Below are 21,145 nucleotides of genomic sequence, written 5' to 3' on the forward strand. Positions count from 1 at the left end.
CCACAAGAGCACCTATGTACAATCAGAAAGAGGTAATGAATATTTCCGTACAAGTCTATTTGCTAGACATTACTCCACCAAAAGTAAACACACCCTGGAAACATTTTTTTTTTGCAGCATATTTTCAGTTTTATTTATAAAACCAGAAGCTCCTTTGAAGTCTACAGCGAAAAAAATCACACCTGGAAATTCAACCCCAGCTGATTATTGTATCAATAAAATATTCCTGATGTAAAAATTCATTTGATTGCGATTTAAAACTTGATTCAGCTGGAAGATAAACTTACCAACCCCTGACTCGTTCAGCAAATACTCATCGCACTGGAAAAACACATTCAGGTCCCTCCTGTTCCTCACAATGCCATGAAAATATTTGCACAGCAACTCTTTTAAGAACAGAATTCTGTATTTTATGAATACAACAAAAAAGAAATTGCCAGAGAAATCCACCGAGGGTTTCTAAACTGCTGCTGCCCCCACAGGGGGTATTAACTGCATCATTACTGCACTTGCATGTTTTCCCTTTGGTCACCAAAGAAGTGACCTTCCCAACAGTTCTAACCTGTTTGCAGTGTTTAAATTATGCCAGGTAAGACAAAGTCACATAAGCAAAATACCATGTGCCAATCTGGCTGCACTATTTACTCCACTGATCTTTCAGAACAGAACTGGATCTCACTTTGACTGCTCCAGCAAACTAGAGAGACTGAAAGAGTAATATAAACCGACATAGAAACTACCAGTTCCTGAAACCTTATGGAAATGAGGTCCTTCCCAAACAGCTTGATAAGGCATTTGACTGCAAGATGATGTGATTCTAGTGGGGTAAAGAGTAGCTTGAGAAACTGGTTTTTGTCCTAAATCTGGTTTTGCAGCAAACGCCACTTGATTTTTGGGCAAATATTTAGTTTCATTGTCACACAGGGCACTGATTCACGTCTTCATTCTTATTTTCTTCTCCCACACCATATTTATTCTATAACCCAGGACTAACATAGCCCCAGACAAGGACTTGCACCTAAGATTTAGCCAGGATTACAAACTTTGAATTCAAGCTCCTAGCACATGCACCTTCATTATTGTATGGTCAGAGAGTATGATGTTCACAGAACTTCAAAAACTAGGATGTCTAGGATTTCTGTTGCTGTAGGATCTTTCTGGGCACAAATTTACAGGAGCAAGTGGTACAAACAGGGTTAACATCTCCAAACAAGAAACACATATAATATGATCAAGTTTTTATATAAAGATCAGAAACTTGACCACTTGTAGCAAAGACAGCACAGGATACAGTGAATGAAGCTCCATAAGTTATACTCCTGGATTTGGTTTGAAAGGGAGGTATATATTGTGCAAGCCCTTTGTCTCTCTGCCTCTTTACACAACCAACATGTTTCCAGACCTATGGATGAAAAGCATCTTTCAACTGTTAGGTGCATTAGTACCGTTCTCCTAAACTAAGCCCTACTGTTTGTAACGTGGATGACATGTATGCCTGCTAACACATTGCAAACCATCTCATTTTCATACTCAGGAAATGCCATACAGCAAGAATTGCTTTTCTGCACTTCCCTTCTGGCTTCCACTTTACCTGTTTTGAAGGAGACAGCCATCCCTACCTGGAGCATTCACATTGATCTATTTCATCAAGTCTCAAAACACATTAAAGCAGTCAATGTAAGCACATCTAACTAGAATGGATTCTAGTGCATAAGCATAATTTGACAGCTAAATTAGTTAAGAAACTTCCCAATTAAGAAAAGAACCTGTAACAGAAAACATCTTATTACATGTTTTAGAGCAAATACTTTGGACAGTGTGGTTATAAAGCAGAATACTCTATTTGGAAAGTGCTGGAAAAAGACTAGGAAAGGTATAAGGTATTGCCCACATTTTCCTGCTTGAGTACATGATCTGCTATATGTAAATACCCATCAAAGTCTCTTATTTTAGGAGCTGTTTGAACACAAAAACTACTGACCCTGTGTGGACCTCTGCTGATTTACAACACAAGAGAAGACAAGTTCAAGCTGAAAAACTGAAAGACAATGAAATGCAGCTTGAGAATAAATAGAAAGCAACAGGCATAAACTGAGCACACTTAGAAAATAAAGCCAAAGAATGCTGCCTGGGTCAAATCAGACTTGAAATTCTGTAAAAATACCTTTCTTTGAAATAGGCTTGAACGACGAAGATTGTCACTGAGTTGATTCTAAGAACAAACCTCTTTACATAAATATAGTTTTCCTTCAAAGCTCTGCAGATCACAGTATTTGTAACTCAGTCAGACCACCTGAAGCTCATCAGCAAATGAAACAAAATGTGAAAAACCTACACATAGCAGAAAAAGAAGAGCTACACAGAACAAAAGGATGAATCATGTGTTACATTCCAACAGTGTTTGTTGAGAAGGCTGAGGTGATGAACTCCACAGAGAAAATCTGATTACATCCAGCTTTGATAAACAAAGGGGAAATCAGACAAAACCTGCTAGGTTTATGAAGCGTGTCCTGCTTGAAGAGCACTTTGAGACATTCAGCTTGAAGCTAGAAGTATTAACATGAGAACAAGTCCTTTTACACACTGAAAGAGAAAGTGGTTACCACTTTCTGAGCCACAAACTAACACCATGCACAAACTACATTTTTGTCCATGGATTTCTACGGCCAGAGCCACCATTATAAAGAAAGAGGTTAAAACTTGTACAGGAAGTCAACAGTGATAAGAAATCTGTGGTCTGATGTTCAAGTTTGGCTCCACAACATGTGACTTTTCAAGAAAGCAGAAGAAATAAAGCTCAATCTCTTTCATCTTTTGGGGTTTTTTTTGGCATCACCATGACAAAAACCAGGGAAATGGCTTAAAATTTCCTATTCATTACATCTGGATTCAGCTCATACAACTACTCTAAATCAGCAACAAAAAAACTAAGAAACAAATCTGCTGCCCAGAGCACTAGCAACAGAAAAGACTGCCCTTAGCTACTTGAACTCGTAATTAGGCTATAATGCCTTCATAGAAAAGGTTTTCCATGTGTCTTTATTGAAAAGCAGATCCTGTACAAGGAAATAACTCCTGAATTACTTTTTTTTTCTTTTGATTTTTACTTATAATCTCATCTGTAGTGGAGCTGCAAACCACTTACGCTCAATCCATTTTAAACACCCATCTTGAGAAACACAGCTTTAAAAGCAAAAGTTATAACCAACTTGGTTCCAAAACACTCATCATGAAGAACATAGGGAATAGCTTTGCTTCTTTTCACTTCAGTTTTTGATGGGCACAAGCTGGTGAAAGGCATTTTGATGCAGAATAATTCAGCCAGTTTTCAGCTGCTCATCAAAAAGCTTTTTGGATTCTTGAACCAGCTACAGAGCCTCAGAGCATCAGAATCTTCAGTTTAGATCTTTAAATGTTGAACAGATGAAAACTAAGACCTTGGTTTCAATGCTGGTTTCAACACATCTAGCCTACATGTTCCAGTCTGTTAGGTTCATCACTGTAGATCTTAACCACTGCATCTTTTCAGACTCTTACTTGCCAAGCCCAAATATACAAACACATCCCAGAACTCCTTTGTATTTTGCTCATCACTGAGCAATCAGAAGTTAGAAACATAATCCATTCTGCACCAAGTCTGTGAGGTCAGGAAGAGAAACAGCCTCACAGTGAAAGATTGTCTTCAAAGTCACGCCAGGAGCGATGGGGTAATGGAGGAAGATTCAGTTTCACATATGTGATTGTTCATGTTGGGAAGAGATAGCCAGATAGATTCACCACTAGTACGTAGTGAAGGCAGAGGAAAAGAGGATGAGAATTACACCAAGTGGTTTTACTGACACAAGTGCTGGTGACTTCAGTGTTGCAGGTGCGGAGGCAATTTTCCCTTGTTTTCCATATTGTCAGCAGCCATTGCAGCCTCACAACTTGCATCCCTGATGCCACATGTAACACAGCCCTTTGAAAAGGAACAAGAACATAATAATTTAAATTCTTTTTATATTTTGAGGAGTCAAATCCTGGTTGCACATTGAAAACTCTTTAAATTTCTCACCCCGGGCTCAAAATCTTTCTACAAGCAGAAATTATACAGATATATTCAGAAGCACTTTCATCTCCAACTTCTCTTGTCTCAGAAATGAATTCTTTGGTTAGTGGAACACAGTTTTAGCTTTGAGATAAAAAGGCATATGACTTCCTTGAATTGAAAGGCCTTATCTTTCAGCCTTACAACCCAGATGCTCATTAAGGATTTGGACTGCAGTCTGAACAGCAACACTATTGACCGACAACAAAAGGCTGAGGTGCCCGAGTGTACTGACAGACCAGATTTTTCTTGTTCTTGACAAACGGTATGATACTGAAATCAAGTACTGAAATAGAAATCCTGCTATCAAATACTTGTATTTGCATACCAATGCATCTCAGAACATTTGAGATCTTAACACTCAACAGTACTTTCTGCAAGACCACTGGACATCAGTTTGCTATGCGAATCAAACACGTGGTCCTAACCACAATTTGACACACACAAGCCTCTTGTATTGGGCAAACAAACACTAATTTTCTGGTCTTGTTCCAGAGCCAATGACATAGATTTCTCAGTTTTTCTGCTCCAGGAATAAATACCACAGCTCAGAAAACCACATTTGAAAATCCCAGCACATAGAACAGACAGTGCTATAGCAGATATTTGATTTTTGTGCTGCATGAGGACATGAATACAATCCACTCTGTCCTGAAATGCTCTGTACAACACATCATTGGAGCTCTAGATCTTTGTGGGACTGGTTCTGTCCTGCTCTTTTCTTCTCCATTGTACCTGGGAGCACTTTAAAGTGATTAGGGCATTCTTCAACATACACTAATATAACTCAGAATTAGTTTATCAGAGTAGCCAAAAGTAATGCCAGGTAAAATAACCAGGCATAAGAGACCAAAATTCTCAAACAATGAATCCACCTACAAAAGGCAGCTATTTCTGTGTCTCTTACCATATGCCTAAACCTCCTCTGTGTTTGCTCTAATCTCCACTAACAGCCCAGTGTTACCTGCTGCGCAATCCTAGCAACAATCAGCTTTGTAGGAAAAAGAGTGAAAGACCTAATGCCAACAGAATAAAACATTACTAGATATGGACTCTTATGTGACAGTATAATACTATTCCTGTTCATCCAATCATTGACTGAAGGAACTTTGCTACAGGTGGTCCCTACAAAGAATTTAAGCATCTTGCAAAGAAATACAATGGAAAGATCTGTATTTTGGCACATTTATCTGTCTAATGTACTTGAGCTCATTTCCTTATATAATCTAGAAGAAATAACTATCAGTGACCCCACCACTGTAAGATCTCACTGGTTAGTAATGGCACTGCCACTGGCTAGCCAAGGCATCAATAAGATTCAGATCCCTTTCACAACTGCTTACTTGGGTGCTGATTTGCAGTGGGACAGTCTGGGTCCTGATCCATGTGTGTACCTCTGCAAGCTCCTTCTTTTGCCCATCTGAAAACCACGGCTGCTGCTTTTGCATGACTGCCAGCTTCTCCAGATCCTCCTTTAAAACTTCCTCTGTAATTCTGCAGGAAACAAACACCTGTGACTACAGCTGCACTACATGAAGCAAAGCAGGCACCAAATACAATCACCTTGGGGGAGTCTCTTCATCAGTATCTATGGCTGAAGTCTAGAGAGCATCAGCCACTGAAAAGTAACTAGAGCTTGTTAAACCTTATTTGCTTTGTAAGGCTCCTTTCAACAGTGGTCTAACTGTCAGGGGTTCTTTTGCTGTTTTTTTATTTTTGGAGTTTTTGGGTGTTTGGTGTAGTTTTTGTTTTATTGTTTTATGGTTTTGTTTGGTTGGGATTTTGTAATGGAATCTCGTTGCAAATATAAGCACTAATTGTAAGCAATTTGACAACAACATGCAAGTATTTTTAGCCCTTTATGCATTCAAAGTACAGGACAAAAACCAATCCCCTTAACACTTCAGCAAAGAAGTTACATGTTATAACATTTTAACTGATGGGGAAATGAGGAAGACAAAAAAATCCAGACAAAAGGAGATAACTAGGGCTTAAAATACACAAAAATACCCCTTCCTGGGGTTCCATTGGAATGGGCACTGTTCCCACAGTCTCATTTTAAATTCTACAGTTCTATGCACAATTCCAAACCACATGTCAGAAATTTTTCATGTTTTCCAACCTGTTTGGCATTTGGTAAGTCATTAGAACTTGCTCAGGTGTGTGATCCATCATCATCCAGGCTGACTCATGGCTGGATTTATGAGCTGTCCCTTTTTCTTCTGCTTCCTCATTCTTTTCTTTGGAAGCTTCAGAAGAATCATTGCTGGGAAAATACTTGATGCTGTTCCCACTACCTGAGAATTACCATGAAAAAGAAAAGGAATGCAGATGTCTGGAGAAATCCTAATAATTCAGCACAGAAAATAAAACATCAGTGTATTCTCGCAAGCTAGTTCTGTAATACGAACACAGGTACTCCCAAGATGATTGCTCTAGCAAGTGGTATACTACTATTGAGAATTCAAAGATAAAGTGCATTCTATTAAGTAACTTAAGATCTCCAAAGCTTTATTAATTCGTCTCAAAATTAACTGGCTTAACTTCCCCACTTCTGTTTCAAGAGGTCATACTCTAGGCAGATTTACCTTTACTCAAATAAGATGTAAGCCAGTATCTAATGCAGATAAGAGTAGTAATGAGCAAAAGAGTGACTTACAGCTTAAAGGAATGGCTTAGACTGCCATTTCCAACTGCAGTGACTGAAACAAACTTGGCTTCAAACAGCGAAACTGGTGACAAGACTACAGATCCTCTTATTGAAATTTTCCATTCCCATTCCAGTATCTTGTTATGAATTACCAACACGTTAGCAAGCCATCTAGCACCAAACATCCAAATCTTGAATTTCCCTACCTGTGGCAGAACCAGAAGTCTCACTGGAGCTACAGCCTGAAGAACCAGACAAAGCTGATCCACTGCCTGATGCTGCTGAACCTGCACCTGAGGGGGACCCCTCATACTGCGAGTGGTCAGTAAATTCACTAGAAGCACAATGGTTAGCACTGCTAACACTGTCTTCTGGATCATTGTCCTGCAGACAAAAATCAAACCAAACATATCCATGGCAATTACATTTAAGTTTGACAAGGGAACTTCATGCATTTACTGAATTTGTCACATGTTGTCCAAGTTCTCAGATCAGTTCAATAGGTTTGGAGTTTCTACTCTGAAAACGCAAGGCAGTCTAAAACTGGGGGTAACAACTCTTCATGGTGAAATCAGCAAGCACCTGCACTCTAGGTTACTGGTTTCTGCTGCAGATCCTTCCCCACTGGGTCAAGATATTGTACTGTTGCATTAAGTCAGTATTTTCTGCTGACAAGAGAGCAGGAGTCAGTTCCCTTCACATCCTGTTAGATGGCATGAAGCAGTCACACGTGCCAGGCAATGGTGCACTACCATGAACGTACGAGAGTCTTCCCCTGATTCACTCTGTGAAGCTCAAAGCTTCAGTGGCTACAGGTACAGCAACTCCCCTTCCAGGACCCTACCCTGCAGTTTCAGCTGATCCAGCCTTTCCAGCCCAACCTGGATTCAGGAGCCAGCATTTTTTTCCTTGCCTGCAGAGCTCAGATTCCTGCCTCTGAGTTTACCGCGGAAGTTGGAGAGGCCTTTTCTATGCCCAAGTATGGAAACCGCCCCACACGGATCCCTGTTCTTCGGTCATTAGCTGCATCCCTGGGAGACAGAGGGAGTAATTAGAAGTGCATCTTCCCTTTGTTTTGGTTCTCCACAGAGACTGTGGGACTGGCTGAAAAAGGATGCGAACTGTGCAGCACTAACCAAGTTCCACATGCATAAGAGCCCCAAACCCAAACTTCTGGCCAACAATTGAAAAGGCTGATGCCAGAGTGCTGTCTCAAAGCAGCTCGTAGCAGCCTAGACTGGAAGATGTCACATTTCTGCCATTTGCTAAGTGCCAACACCGTACTGTTACAAGATCCCACGGCTGCAAGTATCAACAGCTTTCTCCACCTCCTGTGTTTTGTGCCTTGTAGTCTACATAGCACAGCCACTGGAAAAAGCAGCTAACAAAACCTGATGACCCTGAAACAGAGATCATCACTGCTGGTTTGTGACTGAACACCATCAAAGTCAGGGTCTCTAAATTAAAAATTCATGCTACTTACACATTTAGCTTCGGTATGGGCTTTAACATCAGTACCAGTGGAAAGCTCCATCGGTTTTGGCAGTTCTTCTTGAAGCAAATTCAACTGAAGCGGGGAGCTGCTCCGTGAGCTACTCAGCAGTAGGGCCTGGTCACACTGTCCCTCTTGCCGGTCCTCCACGGATGTGGCAGAAGAGACTGGAAAGGGCTGATCCACAGCGTGTGGTGCTATTGGTGATGGAGCAGGAGGAGGTGGGGCTGGAGGTAGTACAGTGCATGGATATGAAAAAGGGAGATAAACATACTGAGGGCTAGGAAGAAAGACATACTGAGGAACCTGACCATACATAGGGAAACTCTGAAGAAATACAGCCATAAACGTGCCTATGTTTGGGGGATAAAACACTGGACATGACTGAGCTTCACAGCATAGTTGTGATGATGACACGGGCTCAGGTTTTAATGAGTGAATGGCAAACTCCTCTCCTAAAGAAGAGGCTGGAAAACTTGACAGGGGATCCGAACAGGCAGGAAATCCCATAGGAGGAAGGACATTCATACTGGAGGAGCTCAAACAGGACACTTCTGAGGGAGAGAAGGACTGTTTCTGAACTGTTCTCTTCACACACGGAAGACCATTTCTGTTTTTACTGGTAGACTGGTTATCTGAGGATTTTCTCTGAGGTTTCTGGCGCTTGAATTTTCCATGTTTGCCTTTTTTACAGGTAGATGGGCTCATCTGCTTTGAAGTGGAATCTCCTAAGGAGGAAGGGAAAGAGACACATTCACTGAAATGACAAGAAAAGAAAAAAGAGGGAGAGAAAGAAAAAATACCCAGACAATTGAGTGTGGTTTATTCAGAGCTGACTTTCCTCTGGATAACCATTCCACACACTACAAGGATGGATTTGCTAACATATTTGCAATATTATCCTTCATGTAATCAGTTTTCTTATCCATCGTTCTGGCCTACCCCAATCACATCTTTTACATTCCTTGGGATTTGCAGGGTTTTTGCAGTAATTATCTGCTTTGTGAAAAGCCCAAGGTAGCAACATCCAAGATGGAGCAGACCTTCTGTGTGGGCAATGCTATTGTCAAGCCCTGGCAGTTCAAAGGAAGTATTCTGTTTGTGGCCCCAGTAAGATACTGGCTAAATCATACAAAAGAAAACCAAACTCCTTGCTAGGTTGGTCTTTGTAAGTCATCTCCTAAGTCTCTGTGTCTCAGATCTGCTTCCTACCTTGGCCACAGGAATGTCCTTTGTTATTTCTGCTCCCCTGTTGAAGGTAAGTCCTAAATGGAGAAAGCAAGATCCTCTGGCGGAACTTGTCAACGTAGTTCTGCTCTTCCTTTTGAGTGTGGGCTGACAATGTCTCTTTTGTTAGCCCAACTGGCTTTAAGTCCTCTGGCACTGTAGTGAGATTCTGAGCATGCACAGGAGGCAGCTCAATTTGTTCACTTCCAACAGTAGTATCCTCCATTGTAGTCACTTCTTTGAAGAGGGAAGAAAATAATTACTCACTCTTTGCTCTGTCCTTCTGGTATCAACTCCCACAACACCCAGAGGGTTACACACAAAAGAATCTAGTCTGAGCTACTTGAGCAGATAAAGGCTGCAGAGGTGGGGGCAGAATACACCCTTCACAATCAAATACAGTTACACTAACATCAACTGAGCAAATTACTTTGCATGGCCTGGAAAACTTCAAATTCACTTTGAAATTACAGAGGCACTTCTTTCTTCATATTTTCTTGGTACAGTAGCAGTTAAACACTCATTTTAAGCTCCTACTGCATTAAAATGAAGTAACACTGGCCCACTAGTCATTTTTCTTTTAATCCTCAATGGCCAAAAGCACAGTGTTGTGTTTGAGATATGTGATTAAGTTAAAGGGGAAAAGAAATAGTTCACTCTGTTAAAACTAGGTTTATTAAAATACTGTAAAAATTTCCAGGTATATAAACCCCAGCTATTTCAGAGCTCATATTCATGAGAATGTCTCTCAAATGGGCAAAACTTTCTAATGCTGTTACTTCAGTCTGGAAACAGTTTAGATGGAAAAATCAGTGAGACAAGTCAGTGTTCTGTGAGTGTGCACAGTACCTGATTCAGGGTGTGGGACATGCACTATAGTGCTGCTGTAACTGCACTGGCTGGTGACAGACACCACACTTGGAGCCTTCTTGGACAGGGTCAGGTCTGCCAGAGGAGCTCCAACCATGCCTGCAGCTGCCTTGTCTTTCAGTGTCTCTTCCTGATCAGCAGACACCGGAGTTTGGGAATTAACTGTTGAAAGTATAGCAGTATCTGTGGGTAAATGACAAAGCTTCTACATGGAATTTAATTCCAAGCAATGCTCCCAGTTCATCAGGTGGCTCAGAAACAGAAAGTAACTATGCAGACTATTAAATAAGACAGTCTTATGTACAATTAAATGTATAATCCATATGCCAAAGCAATGTCAGCACATACTAAACATGGTATAAAATGAGTGAGCGACAGGTTTATTTAGCAACAACAAAAAATAGGGTCTTTTGATGCATTCTATGTTCAAAGACTTAATATCGTAGCTTAATTGTGAGATCTAAACAAAATAAGCAACTATTCACATTACCAAAATATTTGTGCTGTTTGTATGACTATTCTGTTGTCTATTATGACTGTCAATACACTTTGTGTTACCTTCCAGAGCCTCAGCTTCCTGCTGACTTTGCTGGACTTGCTTGTCATCTTCTGAAGATGACGATGATGTATTTGCAGAAGATTTACATTTCCTTTTGAATGCTGGAATACTGCAGCTCTCTAGATATCTGAAATAAAAGCATATCACAGGAAGCTCTTGCTACTTTGTGAGGGTTTTTTTTTCTCCATTTGGAGAGACAAACATTTGAACAATCCAAACTGGAGATCCACGTGTTGTTAACTAGTATTTTAAATTCACTGCAGGAAGCTCTGGGCACATACGTGCTTTCCAGGGAGTATTTTAAACAAATTCTCTGATTTATTCTTTAAAAGAAAAAGAGAAAAAAGGGGAAAAAAGAAAAAGAAATGTTATCTTCTGGGTTAAAATATACCAACATTCTATAAACTATATCAACTGTTTTACACGGATATTCTCAAGATGTATGTTGAGAAGACACTGATATAATATGACCACTGAAATCCTCCTAAACCCCTATGCACCAGTGGTGAAACTATCAGTAGGCAAACATCAGTAGCAGCAAACAGAATCTTTGGGCCCTAAATACTTCATTACTGTGTAATTCAGACTGATTGAGTGTTGGGATGGATTGCTCAGAGGGGCAGAAAACTTTACAAACTATCCCAATACATCCCAAATTTATTTCACAACTCAAACCCCAAACAGTACAGACCAATATAAACTGCCTAGATATTTACCTTGCAACAATTATTCTTAAACTTGTATCACTAAAATCACTTTATAGTTTATTACCTGATGATGCTATCAACACAATTGATCTGCTGATAGGAAGGCACACGTGGAGTGTTCTTTGAATCATTATAAAACACATTGCCTGGTTCTTCTGTGCTATCACTTCTCACTGTCTGAAGAGAACAGGCAGCAGTGTGCCTCTTCCCTAGAAAAGAAGAAATCCTCAAAGACTCCTCTCAGAGGCACTTAAACACTACCCCCACTGATAAACATATATATATATATATATATACACACACACATACTGGGATACATATATATTATACAGGGATATATGGCCTATGACAGCACAGCTCTCATTACTAAGTTATTCTGCATTTTCATCTCAATTTACATGTTTTGAGAATCCACATAAAGTAGCTTTGGGAAGCTACTCCAGTAGACTGACATTTGCTACACGTAAGCCTGCATTTTCACTAGAAAATGTTAAAGAAGTAAAACTCTATTAATCTAGAAAGAGCTGGATATGTTCCTCTGTACCTTAGGGAGCAGTTACAAAGTTATTGTACATTTAAGCCATGCTAGAAACTCATGGCTATCGATCTACAGAGAGTTCACGTTACCATAAAGATCATAATTACATTAACTTACCTCCTAGTATTCCTGAGCTCACAGCCTGTTCGTTTCCGTTCTGTGGCTTGCTCCTTGATGCAATGTACAGCTGCTGGCCCAGGTTCTTGATGCGGTTGACATCTGCACAAATCTGCTGCAATGTCATCTCGAGATAAGTGAAACGTGGAGTCAGAACAAAATGAATAAAATGAGACCATTAAAATGGGTCTGGAGTCTTGTATTCTCCAAACTGCGAGGGAGCTACAAACTCCAGCAGACTGTGAGCCTAAGCCTAGCATCTACTGGTATTTGTAAACTTAATTAATCTAATTATCATGGTTGATTTAATTAAACTAAATCCATAGTGAGTTCTGTACATGCACACAGTAAAAACTGTCATTTTTAAAACCGTATTTGTACTACTCTGCAGGCAGTGACACATTTATGGGCTTACTGGTTCCTGTATATCCTCTGCACAATTCCCATTGGAGTCACTTGAAGATGCTATGCTCATATAGTGCTCATAAGAGCCATTGCTTCCACGACTTCCATAACCACTGGAAACATTGCTGTGAACTGGCTGTACAAGGGGAGAAAAATAGTAATTAAAGAAAATAAATCATCATCTTAGAGAACAAAAAAGAAGAAAAAAACAGACTTAGACACAGAACTTCAACTAAACAAAAACATTAAGTGAAAAATCAGTACTGCTCTGGGCTTTGCCCCTTGCTTGGGAAAAATTCCTTACCATGCTTAAAGCTCTTTCAGGATACAGATTTATCTCTATCAATTATATCATACATATATATATTTACATTTATTCTTTATGTTAAAGACATGGCAAATGTGGCAAACAAACTACTTTTTCCTAATCAGGTAGGCTACCCAGAGCCATACTTCTAATGTTGTCACATGAGAGTGTCTCCATTTAGAGCTTTCCTTTCAGAGCTTTTTAAAAGATCATCCCCAAAGTAGTTTGCTAAACACCACAAGGTGCTTTAGCCCCTCACTGAGGCCAGCCAGTGTTTCCAAAGTCTTTCACCTTCCTTACCTGCAGAAGCAGCTTGTAAATTTGTCCTTGCAATTCTCTTATCTCTTTCTCAACATGGCCTGTTTCTTTACTTCTTGCAGCAAAGACATCTTCATTCAGAGGGCTTCTGGAGAGAGACAACAAGATTTCACTACTCGTTTAAATTTGATGAGAAAAGGTAGCTAAAACAGTTGGAACAGATTCTTTATCATCATTGTTTTTACTACTTCACTGAATCAATACAAGGGGATGTCTTCTGTTCCACTAGCAGCTCTGCTAGGATAGTGAGGTAGTGTTATGAGAGCAGTGCTTCATGTGAAGCCCCAGGGAAGTCAGCACACCAGCACAGTGACAGGAGTTAAGGTTGACAAGCATCTATACCTCTGTCTCCTTCACCCAGAAGACAAATTCGCACCCCATAAAAGATCACTTTGAAAAGCCAAAAGGCCATCTCAAAAAGCCATTTCCTAGAAAAAACAGGTAAGAGGCAGGCAGACAGTCGTATTCCAAATCTTTTGGAAACTAAGGAGAAACATGTAAAAAATAAACTTGCACATTCAATACTAACTGCATTTTTTTAAAAGAGGCTATCTTGGTAAATACTTAAATTCTGTAGCAAGTGAATGTTCCAGAAGAAAGATCAGAAGGTCATTTCAGCTACATGTCTCTCAAGTAAAGTTTTTTGCTGTTGTTTTGGTGAGCCAATCACGAATGAATGTAAGCTAATCATTTGTTAAAGTCATCTACTTTTTACATGGCATTTTAGCTTTTACTCAGCTTTCTATAACTGATATTTGATTTAGACATGTCCATTATCAGGGTATTTGGACATCAGCCACGTGCAACAATATATGCTAAAACCCCAAAAAGTTGGCTTTGCCTTTTACTTCAAAGTAATTTACTTATTTTTATACTTAAACAAAATGAATGCTGTTCTGAAGGAATGGGCTGCAAGACAGATGCTAGATAGCTGTCACAGACTGCAGGAGCAACACCAGGTCTCTAGTTCAGTACTGAGACTGTTTTGTTTTGCAGAGCATTCAACGAAAAGCACTTTAAGAGATCAATTCTACAGCTGACTTACGTTCGGACTTTGTGTCGGCCAATGATGAACACTACTTTCCTGCTCCAAGGATTCACAAAACTGGACCAGCTGGTATCCAGTATGACATAATCCCCATTTTGAGTACAAAATCTAATAGGTAAATGTTCAAAAGGGGGTTGACCAGCGAACTTCAGGACTGAAAAAAACAAACCCAACCAATCAAGAAACAAGGTTTAGTTTGCATTACGACACAGGAGTGCAAGCACAAACACTAACAATGGGCTCCTTTAAAACTGGGCTTGAATTTGCTCTGATCAAACTGGTTGCTTTAATTCATTAGTTTCTTTTTGTCTGCACTATAAATCAGTCACATGCCAAGCAATAGGATAATGAAAGAATGCTAAAAGCAGTAGAAATCCCTCTTAAAACAACTGTACTTACTCTTACGGTGAACAGCAATCATCAAAGGGCGATCTTCTGGGTGCAAATACATCAGAATGGACGTTCCAATTAAATCTTGAGGTAAGTAACCCAGCAAAGGCACTGCTCTGAAACCCAAACACGTTATCACTGATTATAATACAGTTTTGAGTATCTAAATACTTAACCCTTTGCTTGTCAGTGAAGTTCCCATGCATGATCCACAGAGGCATGAACTAAGCCTACAGAACATTTTCCAGCTCTGTATGATCATTCTAATGATCATCCACTGCAATGCAGATATGTAAATACTAATGACAAACATTTCTGTGCCTGGAGATCTGGTAGATTTTCACATTTGCAGGCAGCTTTGTGCCTGCCTCATATGTAAAGAGAAAATATAACATTAAAAAGGATCTTGAATAAGTGTCACTATGAAATCTGACACGGAGGCTGGAAAGTGTGTTGTAAAAACACTCATGGCTCAGCAGCAGACAGATTTAGTCTTGCCAAATCTGGCCCAGCTGTATCTCCACACTGCAATCCCCAGAGCTTTGCATTATGTAGATTTTCCACTCTGTGTTCCCACAGACCCCCCACTGCCCTGGATAACAAAATCTGACTGCAGTTCTGTTTAATTCACATGTTAAGTCAACAAAGATGATATTTGTCAAGCTCTAGATGTTTTTCCATGAGTCTACTAACACAAAACTACTTTGTTTAGTTCACTACTGCCAGCTGCACAGCTCAACTACATTACTTGTGTCTCCAGCTCCATCACCAAAGGATTTTCTGCTACCTCTCCATACACACCTCACAGGTCTTAAGACTCAAATCTCACCTGTCATCTATGTCAAGAAAAACACATCCAGGGGTGTGAGTGGTGGTGAAGATTCTTTTCTCCATAGGGATTCGAGGAGCTAATAGAAAAAGAAATATTTATTGAAACAAAATATGCACTAAGGCAGAAAACCTGTTACTTTTGCTCGTGACAGAAGGTTATTAGCTCCTGAGCTTTTTTAATGGCTCACTGCTTTCTGAAACATCACACTACACAGTTTTAGGTGGTACAGACTTCTCTCAAAAATAGATAAAGTGAGAAGAAGTGAGATTCTTTGGGACCTCGCAAAGAAGGCACGGATGCTCTGGATTTGCATGCATGAACACACACAGATTGGAAGTTACCTGGGTGATCCTACCCAAGCACAAGTTCTAAACAAAGGCAACAGACTTTCATACACTGCATTTTAATGTTGGCTTGGTTTTCTTGACTGCAGTCTCCTGACTTGCCTTCATATCCAGAGTGAATTTTCTCAGCCAAAGCTAAGCAGCAGGATTCTGTATCCACGTGGACAGAAGTACACACATGGACTAAGTATGGTGTGATTCGGAAGGGGTAATAACGTGTTTCTTGATCTTTACCACTCCTGAGGGAAAGTAAAAGGGATTAATGCACTGGTTTCAAGACTCAGGTACTTTATGCCAGGGCTTAGAGCCCTGCAGAGAAGTCATGCTAAAGCACAGACCCTGGTAATCAGGATTTCCTGAGGTCCTTAGCACACTCCTTTGCAATCAACGGCCAACACATTCAGCAATACTGCTCTCACTCCCCTTAAAACCAAGCAGGTATTTTGCCTCCAATACCTGCATTCAGAGGCTGTTCTAGAAATGCCATTACTCTAACCTTCTAATTCTCAGTCCGAAATGCATTCACGAGAACCACCCATTTGGTTTTTGTGCTCTCCTCCAGTTAAACAGTTGTTTATTCTGTACCATTTTTAGGAAAAAAAACAGAATTCTGTCCCTCTCAAGCTTTAGTTCACTGACCCACGAGAGACTCCAGCCTCAGCTCACAAATAGCTGTTGTTCTTGGATGGACTTCCCATGAGAGTTTGTCTTCCTAGAACATGTGTGAGCAGCTGCTGCATGCAACATCCTAGATAAGATCTCAACCAGGCCTTTGTAATGACTCTTTTCACCTGTTATGATTTCAGTATCTACTCCAGCTCTGACAAAGAACTGAGATAACTTTCTGGACGTTATCACACTAAAAGTTACTTTCTCATTCCACTCTTAGTTTTGTGACATGTTTCTAGAGAGCAATGTCATAAAAACTATTACTGACAGCTCCCCCTCCTGGTAAAGAAAGATACAAACCTTCAACACACTGGTAATGTACTTGCCTGATCCTGCAGAAAAAGGACTTCACCTGGGCATATTCATACAGAGAAGCTAGTAAGAAAAGCACACATTGGAAGTGTAAGTTAATGAAGACCTATAAGAACTATTTGAATCCCTGCATTTTCCAGACTTCCTGACCTAGACCAAAGTCTCTGACCCTGCTCTTAATTAGCTGTTCAACAGTCTGCTTCCACCTTAAGTGTTCTCCCTCCAATCCACCCCATTCACTCCTGGAGAAACAGCTGACCTGGAACTAAATTCAAAGGAAACACCTGTGATCTTTAGAAAACCCTCCTTTCCAGTGTATCATTATGGGAAGGATAGGAGAAAATTCCTGGCTTTAGGAGTCATGGACCAAAACCTATATACAGCTAAGAGTTATGGGGAGAGGAAAGTTCAGTAACAGTTCAAAGCAAAAAAACAACTCCTCCCTAGGGGCACCACTGCTGTGCTGGGTAGGCACAAGACTAGCTTTCAAGTAGTGTAATCCCTGGCATGTCAGTGTTAGCAGCCTCTGAGATCTTACATCCTTTGCTTGCAAGGATTTTGGATTTCTCAGCTTTGATGCCAGAACAGCCCCATGGTTAGGTGGGCAAAAGCCATGGCTGTGGCATGCAAGCTACACTTGAATTGCTCACAAATAATATAGGACTCAAAAGACACAATTTAAGCACATTCAGCACTAAACAGCAAGTCAGCTTATAACTTGGGTTTAGTGAGCTATGTTCACAGCAGGCTGCAAGCAGACCACAAAGCACCTGAGCAACCGTAAAATGTAGATTAAATAACTTTAAACTCACAATTAGACCTTTAGTTTCTTTTTAAAAACCAGCAGTACTTGGAATGAGTAAGATGATGCACGAAACAATGATCTATTTGCCTTTTACTTACCCAAAGTAAGTGTTAAGCCTCTGGGAGACTAGCTAGGACTAGCTGCATAGCTACCTGAGTTTTCAAAGTGAAAAGGGAACAAGTGTTGCTAATGTATATTGCTAGCATAAGCATTTAAAATGAACAGCTATTCTATCCTCATTCTGCAAAGACAGAAAGACACATAAAGCATTTAAGAGCATTGCCAAGCCTCACCTGTTTGACTTTCCATGTTCCAAAGGGGCAGGTGGGACTGATCCGTGTGTGTGTAGAACACACTCACATCCTGAGGGACAAGCAGCTCTACAAACCGGGAGGAATCCAACACTTTCTTCTTACAGTTTAGAATGGATGCTGCCTGCTCAGAAATATGCACCATGCGTCCAGAAAGCAAGGAAAATACAGCCACAAACGTGTCCTGGAAGAAACAGCATTGTTAAAAATAACCCCCAACACATGGCACCAGTGTTGTAAGGATAAAAACCCAATCAACTCAAACCCACCACAACCTAAGACAGAGGTTCAAAAATGGGCTCTTAACTTAGCATCCAGTTAAAGTTATGCATGAGCCACTCCAATCTCCAATGCTGTAGATAGCTTACTCAGGATTTACAAATGCTAATAAAACTTCAGTACCAAAACCGAAACAGATTACAGTGATGCTTGTAATTATCCAGAATGATTTGCTATAAAAAAACCCCAAACAACAGAATAACTAAGTCCAGGAGCACAAATAAAAACCAAAGTCCCTCACAACTATGGACTTGATCAGCTTCGAAAGCTTTCTAAGTGGGTCTCAAGAGATCACTATGCTGTAACTGGATTCTCAAATGACATACTCAAAAGAGGTTATTTGTTGCTTCTGGGACTAAAAAACCAACCCAGGTCTTTTTTTTACTTGCTGCTGTTGGGTACCTTGAGTCAGCACAGATAAGGAACAGTCCTGATCTACTTTTAAAAACACAAAGGTCTGTCTGGCTAAAACTTCAAGGCTTTTTAAGAGACGCTATTTCCATAAACTGATGTAAGGAGACTAAACAGTGAGTGAAACAGTGATGAACCCCTTAAGTATGCCTGAACTCCTTACAGTGTTTTTGGGAGTGTGTTCAGATGCAACTGCCACCAACTCTTCTATGCTGTATGTCATCACATCTGTCTGAAACACTCTTCGGTCACTCAGGGCCTGGAAAAAGTCATTGTTTGCTAAATTGAAGAAAAACAGGAAAAGCAAAACAAACACAAGGAAGTCAGTAAGGAGACTATTTTGAAAGTGTTTCTTACAGCCCCTGTACTCTTGTCATCTTTTTGGTGAAGTCCAAATGAGATGAGGAAAGTCTGTGTAGTGACAAAGGGAAGAGTGCTTATACTATTGGAGTGACTTATCTTACAGAAAACGAGCATGAGGAAGTAGAAAGGACAGAACAGGATGGCAAAAGAACAATTCAAGCTACTTAGCTGTGTTGCAAAACACAGGCTATCAGTAATTTTTCAAAGTGGAACAGCAATGCTATTTTTTCAACATATACAGAAAGTTATTAGCAGGCACCTATTAGCTATAGGATACTGAAGAAGAGAAGCAGTAGGTGGGCATTTCAACAAAAAAAGATACCATGACTATTTAAAATAATTCTCAGTGCTTCAGAAAATCAAGTGTTTGCCAGATAACTGTTTTAATGCTATTTGTTGCCAAACACATCTATCCAAATGAAGCTGCTGTATAGCTTCTATGCTGTTAGACTTCTTCCACATACCTTGGACTTGCTGGACACACCGCAAGGCATAGTTGAGAGCACTGATTGTACTGGGCTTGCTGGAACTCCTTTTGTCTTCAGGCAAACACCTCTTCATTTCTTGGATCATCATCACCATATCTCTGTGAGACTGGCTCCAATTCAGCTGCTCACTGGGAAACAGAGGTTAAACTTTACCAGAGATTTCTGGAATAGGAGCTTCTTTTCTGTCAAGTAATTAAATTTTTTCACTAAATTAACTCTATAGCCTTAGCTGCAGGGTCACAGAGGAACCTGAAACACTTCCTGCTGTATCTCACTTCTTTGATGCTTGATCTTTTCTCCTCTGATTTCCTCCTTTCCAATTCTGACATGTCATGGATGGCAAAGTCACATCATGATCAATTAAAATAAGTTGATGTTTACTCTAAATGTCACTGGTATTAAAATAACAAATAGACGCCAATTCTATACGCATACAAGTCCTTCTAGCCTTGAAGTCTGCAACTGAATATAAGCACTTCAGGGAAACGTGAGGTACTGAAAATACACCTGATGCAGACTTCACTCCTCATGTGATTTGGGAGGCTTCAACAGCAAGGTTAGTAACAAGATCTCCCTCTTTTAACTGAATAATAAGCAGTTACTAAGGGCCAGTATCCTCAAAACACTGATTGATTCTAATCCTACAGACTGGATAGGAACACCATTAGTTTAAATAACTTCTGGCCATCTGGCATTGTTATTAGTATACTGTGACTGCATGAATCTGTAAATGAGCTCAAGTACTGCATGTTAACTTCACATGCTAGATCAACATTGCAGAAACTATAGCTCTCTGCTCTACTTCTACTCAATGTAGTCTTTAGATTAAGCACATGTAGAAGCCACAGAAGGGCAACGGCTTATCTATTCAGCCAATCCAAAACCGAGACAAACATCAGGAGCTATGCAACAGTGATGCGTGATCTACACGTGAGGCTATCATCAGCGTCACGATTTGTGATACAGGCTTCCCTGCTGCACTGAAGTAAGTGAGGACGCTGCATCCCAGCTACCCCAGGTCCCCGACTGCGACTTCAGCCCTCAGGTCAGGACATCACCTCAAGCAATAGGCCAGTCGGTGCTCCGCGCTGTCAGGTTACCTGTTAACCTTGCCGAAACTTCCAGCTGAGCAGCCATTCGCCTCCCGGCTGCAGAAATCCGCTTCCTTGGCGTTTGGACCATTAAACCCTGTCCCGCCAGAGCCGGTCCCCCGACCCCCGGCGCACCCCGCGCCCGCCTCCCCCCGCGGCCTGCCGGCGGGGCCCAACACCTCCTCTGACCCGTCCGCAGGCTCCGCTGACCAACTCGCTCCGCGCTCAGAGCCGGCGCCGCGGAGTTTGCCCACGTCCATCTCCGACCCGCAGGCCGCTACAGCGCGGGGGCATCGGCGGCCTCTCGCTCCTCAGCGCGGTCGGACCCTCGCCCTTCGGAGCGGAGCCGGGCCTGCAGGGAAACACACACCGCGGCGGGGACGGAACGGCCCGGCCCTCCCACTCTGCCTCCACACGCGCCCCACGGCCGCGGGGTCCTACCTGCGCCGGGCCCCGGCACGCCGTGAGGCGAGGCACCGCCCCCCGCCCCGGTTACGTAACGGCGGCCGCACGCGGCGGCCCCGC

At 41.1% G+C, this 21,145-nt stretch overlaps 1 protein-coding gene across 4 annotated transcripts; it reads right to left on the minus strand.

Moving 5' to 3' along the window:
- Window positions 1-2,358: 2,358 nt before the first annotated feature.
- On the minus strand, window positions 2,359-21,037 carry PER3 (period circadian regulator 3). Of its 4 annotated transcripts, XM_061351597.1 has the most exons (21): window positions 20,630-21,037; window positions 19,506-19,657; window positions 18,842-18,957; window positions 17,971-18,172; window positions 16,887-16,935; window positions 15,994-16,130; window positions 15,545-15,623; window positions 14,725-14,831; window positions 14,323-14,479; window positions 13,260-13,365; window positions 12,663-12,788; window positions 12,248-12,374; window positions 11,657-11,801; window positions 10,885-11,012; window positions 10,306-10,509; window positions 9,442-9,693; window positions 8,221-8,957; window positions 6,944-7,121; window positions 6,210-6,384; window positions 5,431-5,581; window positions 2,359-3,958 (listed from the first exon to the last, which is right to left on the minus strand). In XM_061351597.1, exons 1-21 carry the CDS (start codon window positions 20,878-20,880, stop codon window positions 3,857-3,859), a joined length of 3,681 nt encoding a protein of 1,226 aa, XP_061207581.1. In that variant the 5' UTR covers window positions 20,881-21,037; the 3' UTR covers window positions 2,359-3,856. The 4 variants fall into 4 exon arrangements, with proteins under 4 accessions (XP_061207581.1, XP_061207578.1, XP_061207579.1 ...); XM_061351594.1 differs by lacking the exon at window positions 20,630-21,037 and having other exon boundaries at window positions 9,442-9,690; window positions 19,506-19,888; XM_061351595.1 differs by lacking the exon at window positions 20,630-21,037 and having other exon boundaries at window positions 10,306-10,488; window positions 19,506-19,887.
- Between the last annotated feature and the right edge of the window lie 108 nt (window positions 21,038-21,145).

The sequence above is a fragment of the Neopsephotus bourkii genome, unplaced genomic scaffold (genome assembly GCF_033783945.1).
Source record: "Neopsephotus bourkii isolate Nb327-2 ecotype Australia unplaced genomic scaffold, CSIRO-AGI_Nbou_v1 NB_593, whole genome shotgun sequence".
Classification (NCBI taxonomy): Eukaryota; Metazoa; Chordata; class Aves; order Psittaciformes; family Psittacidae; genus Neopsephotus; species Neopsephotus bourkii.

Bases quoted from the DNA above. Each gene is read 5' to 3' on its own strand.
- PER3 (XM_061351597.1), bottom strand. From the start codon at position 20,880: ATGGACGTGGGCAAACTCCGCGGCGCCGGCTCTGAGCGCGGAGCGAGT. The intron at 18,958-19,505 runs GTATGTGGAAGA...TCTTCAATTTAG, and splicing joins GTGTGTCCAGCAAGTCCAAG to CAAACAATGACTTTTTCCAG. The intron at 13,366-14,322 runs GTAAGTCAGCTG...GTCTCTCTCCAG, and splicing joins GGCCGACACAAAGTCCGAAC to AAGCCCTCTGAATGAAGATG.